At 46.6% G+C, this 10,920-nt stretch overlaps 2 protein-coding genes across 2 annotated transcripts; one reads left to right on the forward strand and one right to left on the reverse strand.

Moving 5' to 3' along the window:
- The first annotated feature begins 354 nt into the window (after positions 1-354).
- ccdc22 (CCC complex scaffolding subunit CCDC22) lies at positions 355-8,064 on the forward strand. The gene is given in 17 exon segments (XM_079360250.1): positions 355-804; positions 1,008-1,185; positions 1,795-1,927; positions 2,546-2,652; positions 3,503-3,587; positions 3,773-3,942; positions 4,075-4,290; positions 4,420-4,590; positions 5,000-5,119; positions 5,205-5,321; positions 5,905-6,006; positions 6,103-6,210; positions 6,296-6,391; positions 6,990-7,049; positions 7,128-7,202; positions 7,360-7,467; positions 7,469-8,064. Coding segments are annotated over 17 exon segments (2,025 nt in total). The 5' UTR covers positions 355-754; the 3' UTR covers positions 7,598-8,064.
- Positions 8,065-8,711: 647 nt separating this feature from the next.
- Positions 8,712-10,713, reverse strand: LOC306834075 (uncharacterized protein). Its single transcript, XM_079359837.1, has 2 exons — positions 10,634-10,713; positions 8,712-9,705 (listed from the first exon to the last, which is right to left on the reverse strand). The coding sequence occupies exons 1-2, from the start codon at positions 10,702-10,704 to the stop codon at positions 9,288-9,290; spliced, it is 489 nt and encodes a 162-aa protein (XP_079215963.1). The 5' UTR covers positions 10,705-10,713; the 3' UTR covers positions 8,712-9,287.
- Positions 10,714-10,920: the final 207 nt, after the last annotated feature.

A 10,920-nucleotide genomic window follows, 5' to 3' on the forward strand; every position in this document is an offset into this window, starting at 1 on the left:
CTTAAGCAGAGCACAAACAGAAGGACTAGATGGATTTATTTCACGCTCAGGTCATCCAAATAAATGTTCAAAAACACTGAAGAAGTGGATCATTCATAATGTGTCCCCTTTAATGGATTTCACATTTTGTAACTTTGACCAAAGTAAATAACAAGTAATAATTATAAGTAAATAATAATAATGTAAATGAAGCAGAACTTCTAAAACCTCAGGATGTAAAATAATAAATATATCTCAACCAAACATCATCCAACGATCCAGCACTTTTCCGGTCATGAGACTGTCCTTCGCGGTGCATGTTGGGAAGTGTATTTCCACGTCACTCAGTCCCCTATTCGTTCCTCTCGACTCTTCGTTCAGGAGAGAACTCCACCTCCCATCAACCCCCGCGCTACTTCCCCCCCTCATTACTTCGTTTCCACAGTGAGCCAGACAGAAATGTCAGATTTGTTACGTTTGTGTCATCTAACCCGGGTCGGCCTCAGAGTGTGTCATCTAACCCGGGTCAGTTTGAGCTCGCGTGCGATGTAGCGGACTCGATTGTTCTAGAACAAAGCGTGTTAGCGTGAACGAAGCGGATTATTACGATGCTTTCTGTCAGGCTAGCTGTCAACGGCTAGCTCCTAAGTTAGCTATCAGAAGATGGAAGCTAGCTGTGTAGCATGGAAACCTCCTCACTAACATGAGCTAACTGAGAGTTAATTAACAGTAAATCCGCCTGTCAGACAGCCAGCAAAACCTTCAGGAGTAAAAGATGGAAGAAGTGGACAACATTTTGATTCACGCCCTCAAACAAGTCGGCACGTGAGTACAGATAAAGATTTATTATTGATCAGCTGTGTGTCAGTGCTAATCCTGGTTGATTAGCATCTCTGTCAGTTATCATATGACCAGAGACATGACTGTGTGTGTGTCTGTGTCTGTGTGTGTGTGTGTGTGTGTGTGTATATATATGTGTGTGTGTGTGTGTGTGTGTGTGTGTGTGTGTCTGTGTGTGTGCCCTGCAGGGAGGTGAGCGACCAGGTGGACAGTGTCAAACAGTTCACCAGTGAGCTGATCGTGGAGGCGGTGGTCAGATGTATCCGGGTGATGGACCCCGGTCTGGGCGGCGGGCTGCCCACCTCCCTCCCTCCAGGCATGTCAGCCCGCTTCAGGGTGGGGATGAGCCTCGCTCAGGCCTGTCAGGTCAGTGTTCAAGGGTTTCAAGTAAACTTTGATTTTAAAGCTTAATTAGAGTTTTTCCATGTTTATTATCTGGGACAGAAGAAGGAATGCTGGGAGGACATTTCTGCACAGTGGAGAGACAGACGGACTGAGGCTATGGCCTACATAAGACTGTGTCCAATATATTAGGCGCCCCCCTAGGTTTGCAAAGTGTGCCTTAACTCATCAGCTGTCCTGTTTCATAAATGCCAAAAATAAAATATATGAAAAGAATGGATGGAGTTGGTTATTCCTTCCTTGCATCAGACATGTTAATTCATTCTAAAAACCAGTGAGACTCTTTCTTCTTCGTCTCTTCTGGTAATTCACATGATAGTTGGACTTCCACGACTCGACACGATACGCTCCTCCGCTCTATTTTCCCTTTCGGGGAGATTTGTTGTTGACTCAAAGTGCTGCACGCCATCAGCTGCCTCAATAAATAAAAAACAAACACAATCCAAACACATCGCAAACAAGCCAATCAGAAAGCACATCAGGGGGTAACAGGGTCCTAAAGAGACGAGGGATAGTGTATGTGGATAACTACGAGCTGCTGTTTCTCTAACATGTCAAACGTTTTGATTTCAGGACGTCGGTTATAAAGGAGAGATCGGCTATCAGACGTTTCTGTACAGCAACGAGCCGGAGATCCGCTCGCTGCTCATGTTCCTGGTGGAAAAACTGCCCAGAGAAAGTGCAGAGACCTCAGACCAGCCAACAGGTACACAAACTGTGTGTGTGTGTGTGTGTGTGTGTGTGTGTGTGTGTGTGTGTGTGTGTGTGTGTGTGTGTGTGTGTGTGTGTGTGTGTGTGTGTGTTTTGTATCTCCTCAGAGGGAGAGAATGACTCATTGTGCATTTACTCCTACCTGTTTTATTTGTGTGCTAGCGTTAGTTAGCGTCATCCTGGATCTTAGCTCAAATTATTGTTGCTCTGAGACCTTGAAAGATACGCTGGAGTCAAAAACATCGAGTGCTGTTTTATTAAAAACAAACATCACGGTCGATTTAAAGGCCGACGTGTAGTTTGGAGGATGTATCAGGGGAGGGGCTACTGCCCTTTGTGATGTCATGAAGGCTGAAAGGTCTTCGATTTAAGAAAACAAGAGACAGACAGTCGAAGGTGCTTCGTGAGGGTTTTTATCAGGATCCTGTTAAAATGGCTCATAAACATTATGCATGACAGGAAATGATTAACAAACATTCTGCAGAAATAAGGAAGTGGCGCTCTGAGTCCAGGCTTTTGTTGGTGCTTCCTGCTTTCTAAAGTTGATGTCTCTTAATTGTTCGTGTTTTATCTGTGAGACGACTTGAAGCTGTTTTTTTTTTTCTCCCTGCAGGTAAATCGGTGGTCCTTCAGAGATCCATCGCTGCTGCTATCAAAGCCCAGCTGTCTGTTCCCTGGCTGCCTCCGAACATCAGACTGCCACTGAACTGTGAAACACAAGTAAACACTCACCACATCTGTAAACATTTATGTATCTGCTTAAAGTTTGTATTCTTTGAGAAGTCGATGAACAGGAATGAGACGCGTTTAGACCGACGACAAGAATCATCTTTAAAACAATCCGAGCACAAAAAGTAAACATGAGGTGGAAGTTTGAGTTTGTGGTGTGAAGGCTTTTTGCCTTTACTATAGAGGGAGGAAAGTGGACAGAGGCGGAAATCAGGGAGAGACGTGCGGGAAGGGAGGGACTATAGCCTCGATACATACATCACAGTTTTTATCGAGCAGAGAGCGTTTGCTGCAGCGTGCGGTCCGCCCACATCCCCCTGTGCTCCGTGTCGGATCGGGGAGCGGACCATCTTTAACGTGAGGGTCGTCATGGAGACGGGACGGACGTGCAGCTGCGCAGCCAGCGCGAGGCGAGCCTCACAGAGTTTAATGAACACCAACTTCATAAAGTGACGCTCTGCCTTCATCGAGGTGTTTTTCCTTCTTGTGCGTTGAGAACGACTCAGGGAGGGAACACAAGCTGAAAGACAGACAGGACTGACCTGAGCTGCCTCTCGTACATGACGTAATGAGTCGTGTCAGTCAGACACAGACCGATGATGATGATGATGAAGATGATGAAGGCTGCGATGTCCGTCATGTTTCCTTGATTCAAACTTTCCACCTGGCAGCGAAGCGTTTACGAATCACTGCAGACTGGATTCAACTGTGACTGAATGTTGAACGTTATCAGCAAATAATGACGAGAAAAAAAAAGAGCTGCTTCAGGATCTGGAAGTTTCCAGTTCTCATGATGTCATTGCAGCGTTCATCTCAGCATCAATGATGTTCCTGTTTTCAGAGTCCGGGAGAACTGCACAGATTCCACGTCCAGCCGCTGAGTTTAGCACACTGCCCGAAAGCTTCAGGGAAGAAGCAGCTGAAAGGTGAGAGGATTTAACAACGTCCCCTACGAGTCATCGTAGCAGTTTCAGAAAAATGGAGATGAAATTGTAAAAGTTCTGTATTTTATGTTTGAGGAAACATGATCATAAAAAAGTTTTGTCGAGTAAAGGGAGCTGATTGGCTGACAGGACAAACGAGGTGTTTGTGTGGATCGCTGTGATTTCAGAGGAGAGAGACTACCAGCGGGACGTTCTTCCTCCTGTGACCGCCCAGCCTTCCCATCATGCCTCTGTGGTGGCGTCCATCCTGGAGCAGCACACGGCTGAGCTGAGCGCCGCTCAGGAGTGGGACAACGAGTGGAACAGCCAGGGGCTCCTGTCGCGCCTCACACCTCAGGTGACAAATCTACACCTCTATCCCCGGCTTTTTTTAAAACATCTGTGTATTCTTGATTAGATGAAGTATGTGTGTAAACCTGCACCAGGTCACATGACCATCTCTCAGACTAATCTGGATCTTATCCATCAGGAGTATCGCTCCAGGAAACTGACCCGGCTGCGTAAACGCATCGAGGAGCAGCTGCGCTCGGCCGCGCTGCCCTCTCCTGAAAGTGCCTTTGGTGGTCCTTGCTCCACGTCTGATCTGTCTGAGCTGCTGCAGGCCTTCAGAGGCTCCGCCCCCTCTGACCACGTCCTGACCAAGGGCACGCACTTCACCCACACGCAGAAGTTCACCTTCACACAGGTGAGGAGCGCCAAGGTCCAAAACGACTGAGTCTGCAGGTAAAGCGCCCTGCAAGATTCTTTAACTGTGTGTGTGTGTGTGTGTGTGTGCGTGTGTGTGTGTGTGTGTGTGTGTGTGTGTGTCCTCCAGGAGGCGGCACCAGTAACCAGCCCCCTCCCCACTGGGCCTCAGTCGGAGAGTGAGATCCAGCTCCGTCAGCAGGAGGAGCTGACTTCTCTTCAGCAGCAGTTCCAGCAGCTCTGCAGTGACGTCGACCAGCTGGCAGCAGACCTGAAGCACATGACCGTCACTAATACACAGGTAACACACACACACACACACACACACACACACACACACACACACACACACACAGAGTCAAGGCTTACCTTCCTTCAAAGAAGACAAAATGTCCCAAAATGATAACATTTTCCTCCGTCTCCGAGCGTGCCGCCTTCATCGCTCTTTAGCTTCGCCATTTTGTGTGTTAAAGACTCGTGACCTTTGCGCGTGCTGCTCTGTGCTCTCATTGGTCGAATGAATGAATGAATTGACTGACTCTGTTGTGCCCTTGGGGAAATTCTTCCCCACAGCCCCGCTTACTGTCCAAACAGACAGGAGGTAGGAGAAGCTGCGTTCCTGTGGACTGAACACGAGGAAGACATCGGATGTGTTGTTGTTCTTTCGAGCGCTGCAGGTTGAACTCTTTCATATCTTTTCTTTGCTCCAGGTGTTGGATGAGATCAAGCAGAGAGAGCTGGGAAACTCCGAAAAAGAGGAGAAGATGCAGGTGAAGAAGAAAACCATCGACCTCCTGCCCGAGGCCGACGAGAACCTGCTGAAGCTTCAGGTGAGGGGGGCGGAGCCACGTGGTCCTCTGGTCAGTCTTTGAACTCGGCAGGAAGTCCTAAACGTGTCTCTTCCTCTTCCTCAAGGCCACGGTGGAGGCCAGCGCCAAGCGCGTGGTGAACCTGGCCGCTCAGTGGGAGAAACACCGCGCGCCGCTCATCGACGAGCATCGCAGGCTCAAAGAAATCTGCAGTAACCAGGATGTGAGTGACGCATCAGATCATTGACTGTGTATAAAGATGGACGTCATGCTGCGGCAAATTTAACTGAAAGGTTAAAGGTCACGAAGCCGGCTTCAGTCCACAGTCAGTTTGAAGCAGGCGCTTGGGGTTATGGAAAGGTCAGTGGCTCGTCCCTCGTTAACTTTAGTGAATCAGAGGAGCACGCCACGTGAAGGTTTATTCACTCAACAGTGGACCGCTGTTTCCTTTAAATGTGTCATTATGACCTCATGAGGGAGACGAGGAGCCGCCAGTCCGGTCTGCGCCGTTACGCTCTCGTCAAGTCACGTGCAGTGGGTGACGGTGGGCTGTGTCGGGATGTTTGTTGCACCAGTATAAATTTATTTGATGGGTTTAGATTTATTGTTCGGCTCGTCTCCCTTCTGTTTTCATGGAGGGGCGGAGCCTAAGACTGCAGGCTGTCAGTTTAGGGAGCTCCGAAGGTTTTGTCTTTACTTTTGGGGAGCTGTCACGTCGTCCATCTTTTTATACACGCTCTGCAACACGATGTACATTTTTTTGTTTTTTTTTGTTTTTTGACCATCGGTCTCAAATTTGTCCGCAGCTCGAGTCGTCCAGGAAGTTGACAGAAATCAAGTCTCTGCACGACAAAATCCGCGTGTCCACGGAGGAGGCCAAGAAGAAGGAGGAGATCTACAAACAGCTGGTAACGAGCTGAAGCAGCTAACGAGGACTCGTGTCGAGCCGAGATGACAGAAAGACGACATGTTTCTCATCTGTCTCCTTCCTGTTTCTCTCGCAGGTTACAGAGTTAGAAAATCTGCCTCAGGACGCGTCTCGCTCCGCGTACACTCAGAGGATTCTCGAGATCGTCGGCAACATCAAGAAACAGAAAGAGGAAATTACTAAGGTACGCTCGAGATTTTTCTCCTTTTGCTCCTGCTGACATGTCATTAAGTCTCCAAGCTTTAAAGACTGTGCTCACCTCCCCTCAGATTTTATCAGACACTAAAGAACTCCAGAAAGAAATCAACAACCTGACGGGGAAACTGGACCGGACCTTCGCTGTGACCGATGAGCTCGTTTTTAAGGTAACGTTCGTTTTTAAAAATCTCTATTTTTCCTTTTTTTTTTTTTTTTTTTTTTTTATCGAGCTGCTTTTGTTTCCGTTTCAGAGAAATAAATTTAAGATGTTTACGTCGCACAACTGAATTACTTTTTGGAAGCAGCAGCTTGTTTGTGTCTCTTAAAGCTCCTGTGAGGAGTTTCAAGCTGATTATAAAAATAGCTGAGCTGAAAAAGTGAAAGGCTTTAAAGTTAAATCTGGGAGGTCGACCTCAGACGAAGAGATGAACTGCACGCTGCAAAGATCCTCGATTTAAAGAGAGCGGGATGATCTCCAGGACTCGATCAGCAGATCCGATCCAGAATCCATATCGGGTCCTGTGTTGATGTAGTTTACGTATCGGATATTGGACTGGCGGCGCCGGTCCCCAAGTCGTCTCCATGACGACGTTCAGACGAGATGGAGCAGCGCCGCACTCTCTCCTTAGCTCCGCCTCTGAAGAGGGTCCAGCCGAGCTCAGCTCATCGTACTTAAGCGAGTGAGGGAGGGATTTCTCTCTGAGGTCGGCGTTTGTGTGCTCACGAGGTTCGTTCACAAATAACCTGAATTCTTGTCGTTTCCAGGACGCCAAAAAGGACGAGTCCGTTCGCAAATCCTACAAGTACCTGGCTGCCCTGCATGAAGTAGGTCCTCCTGTCGTCATCATCATAACATCTCACTGTGATTTATGAATCATCCTAAAGTCCTGCGTTTCTCTGTAGAACTGTAATCAGCTGATCCAAACCATCGAGGACACCGGAACAATCCTGAGGGAGATCCGAGACCTGGAGGAGCAGGTAGGACTCAAAACCTTCACCTGTGTGACTCAAAGACCGGCTGTTAAAAAAAAAACATGACCACATATCTGGTGCCGAGGACCTCTGTCGTTGTTGTCATGGTAACAGACGAGAGGGTGGAGCCGCTCACAGACACGCCTCTCAACTTTGTCCGCAGATCGAGACGGAAAACGGCAACAAGACGGTGGCCAACCTGGAGAGGATTCTGGACGACTACAAGGCGATCCGACAGGAGAACGCCGCGCTCGCCGCCAAAGTGAGAGAAGGCTGAAGGACGCTTCCCGGTTCTCTCCGCTCTGCCCGCTGAGCCTGAATCGAAACCCGGAGGTTTTTCCGCAGACGGACCTGAAACAAGCGCAGCAGTTTTCACCGCCAAGATGCAGCTGTTCATTTAGACCACGCCCCCTCTGACGGAGACCGAGCGGTTGTTTGAACTAACCTGGCCTTTCAATGCACAAGCTGAGTGGACGGATGGAGAGGATTTCAGACGGACTGCTGCGGCTGGACTCGCTCCCTGACGGTCCTCACGCTGGTTTGATCAACCCTGAATGAAACACAACACTGGACAGCAGAGGGCGCTGTCAGACCCTTTTTCTCTTCAGACGTTAAGTCATTCATATCAGTGTATAAAATGTTTTCATAAGATATCTTGATTAAATTTAAATCTTTGAATTTTTAATACAGGAGTTAGTCGGTGGTTTTCAGACATTAGCGGTCCCTTTGTGGTCATGATTCTATTGAACCCAGTATGATGAGTGAATGGCCTTTGAATGTAATCCATTAACAATGTCGTCCAACCCATCAGCAGAGTATTGTTGTAAATATGGTACCAGCTTCAATAAAGATGCCTTACAAACTTGAAGTGCAGCTCTGCTTGGTTTGTTTGGATCCGCCTCCATCCATCCATTATCTATAAACGTTTCCCTTTCAGCGCCGCGAGCAGCTGGAGCCATCCCAGCTGTCATTGGGCGAGAGGCGGGAGTGTTCAGCCAATCACAGAGCTGACATGTAGAGACAGCCACACCCACATTCTCACCTACAGACGGTTCAGAGTCAGCAGGTAACCAGCGTGTGATTGGACTGTTGGAGGAAGCCGGAGAGGACGCACGCCGTGCATGGGGAGACTGCGGTCAGACGGGGATTCAAACCAGCAACCTCCCTGCTTGATTCTCTCTTCACGAGCGCAGCAGGTTGGTTATGAATGAGCTGCCTTACAAATACAATCAGATGAGTGGTTTGTTATTTTGTCCTCGCGTGCACGTGTGACTTCATGACTCCATCTTTGCTGTGCTCAAGTTTAATGAACAAAAAACACCAACACCTGTAGGCTGATGGGAAAAAACCACATGACCAGAGCAGCAGACTGTGTTTGACACTTCAACATTTTTATTTCTTTTTTTTCTATCTAGGAAAAAAAGGTTTAAGTGTCAAGTCAAATTCGATGTTGCAGTTAATCAGCCTTTTCATTTCATGGCAGCTTTTTGAACTCTTGGAGCCACCGTACTCAGTTGGCCAACTGATGAAGAAACTCAATTAAAAATAAACATTGAGAGAGAAAAAAAAAAAACAAGTCTGAAGAATGAACTGCATAAAAAGATGGATGACATGACAGCTCACCAAAGTGAAGCCAAAACAGTTGGAGCTCCCCCTACTGATGGCCTGCAGTATAGCTCATAAGCTCCGCCTTCTTAATGTTAGCCGATGGCACATGTGTTACCCTTTGAAATGTTTCAGGGTTTCTCCAATAGAAGTTAGTCCTCATGCTAGTTTATGTCCAGTTCTTATTTTTGTGAACAGTTTTAGTTTTAATGAGAAATTTGACGCTTTATAAAGAACGATAAAACGATGATCGGGATCCTGCTCGGCGCCTGTTTTGACGTCATGTTGATAAAGTGATGGAATATAGAATCCACATATTGTTTTATTTTTAAATAGATCTTTGCGTTTCCTTGTCTGACTTCCTGTACAGGTAGACCCAGTGAGTGTCTGAGTGACCTTTGACCTTTAATCTGAGAATATAAAGAGACATGTCGTCCATCTTTATATGAAGTCAGCAGCCTGATGATTTGAAGGCTGCTTGAACATTCAGTAGTCGCTCACCTTCACCTTGATGACAGGTGTGTAACTGTCTGACATGGTGGCGCTGACGGCAACAGATGGACTTTTATAAGTCAGGTCCAAATCTTTGGCTTTACCTCTGACAAACCCGTTCTGATCCCCGTAATACATTTCATGGTAAAGGGCGTAATCACAGTTTGTATCGCAGCCAAACACGCCCACTGCAAACCAGTTAGAGAACGACACAAAGTTGTTGGGGTTCGAGAACATGAGAGCCATTTTCCCATCACATTCATCCGAGGAGTTTCTCATCAGGTCGTAAGTGACGACTCCGACACATCCCCACATCGAGCTCTGATGCTTGGCGAACACAGCTCTGTCGTTATCAGACGAGTCGAGGAACGGAGGCAAAGGAGACACACAGTATCCACTGTACAGGTAGGCACTGGTGACACAAACAAACAAACAACATGTCAGTACAAGTCAGAGTCTCAGGCCACACATAGCCGGGTGGATTGTTTAGATGCGTTTTCACCTTTCAGACACTGAAAACTGACTTTTAGTAAAACGGCTTCAGACTTTTTTAGAAACAGTTTTTAAGATGTAAACAATGAAAAACCAAGTTTTGTTCTTGCACTGCGCTCTGTTTGTCCTCGCTTTTGTTTACATGAGATCAGTGGTGCTAACGTTGCTAACTGGACCCGCTCTCTCTCTCACACACACACACACACACACACACACACACACACACACACACACACACACACACACACACACACACACACACACACACACACACACACACACACACACACACACACACACAGTTACTCTCCCATTATGTTGACGAGCACAGATGCCTGAATGGACGACTTTGTAAATTTAAAGATTGCATTGAGTGTGTTTTGAGTTTTCTGTGTGGAAGAACTTGGAAGATATTTTTGAGAACCGGATGTCTGTGGACGGGATCACTTCTTGAAACGGATGAGGAAAAAAAATGTCTACATGTTACACCAGGCCTTAAATACAACAGTCACAGAGAAGGTCATGTCTGCTTTCATTCTTAACTCTTCAAATAGAAAAAACCTTTTAACAACCTTTTTAAAGCTAAAAACTAAAATGTCCAAATGATGCACATTACATAGTTTCAGTTAAACAGGAATAGCTTTTATACTTGAATAATACCACAGTGTTGATGTGAATGATGTAAGATCCCCAACTATTCATACAACAATATATTATTTAGAGCATCCAGTCCAGGATGTTGTTAGCCTAGCATAGCACAAAGACTGAAAACTGCTTTTGTTGCTTTATTGCCACAGAAAAAATGAAAAGCTGGAAACCCGTCTCCTCGAAGTGAAGTCTGAACTCACCTCGGGTCGGGCATCCTGTACCTGGAGGAGAGGTTTTCAAACTCAATGGTGACCTGGCGGCTTGGTGCCATGATGATGTGTGAAACTTGAAGACGAGAGTTTTCTGTAATAAAATGTTTCAAACAGGAAAAACATCAAGAGCACATGTTTCCCATCAGATCTGACCACAGTAAATAAAAAGTTTATTTTATTTTATATTTAAATGTTAAATGGGCCTGAAAAGGACTTTATAACGCAGGTCACTCCTAACACTCTGAAAATTTGTTTTGATTTTATAAGAGCCTGAT

The sequence above is a fragment of the Symphodus melops genome (assembly GCF_947650265.1).
Source record: "Symphodus melops genome assembly, chromosome: 13".
NCBI lineage: Eukaryota > Metazoa > Chordata > Actinopteri > Labriformes > Labridae > Symphodus > Symphodus melops.

Coding starts and splice junctions, on each gene's coding strand:
- LOC306834075 (XM_079359837.1), bottom strand. CDS start 10,704: ATGGCACCAAGCCGCCAGGTCACCATTGAGTTTGAAAACCTCTCCTCC. Junction 9,706..10,633: donor TACAGGATGCCCGACCCGAG/GTGAGTTCAGAC, acceptor TTGTGTCACCAG/TGCCTACCTGTACAGTGGAT.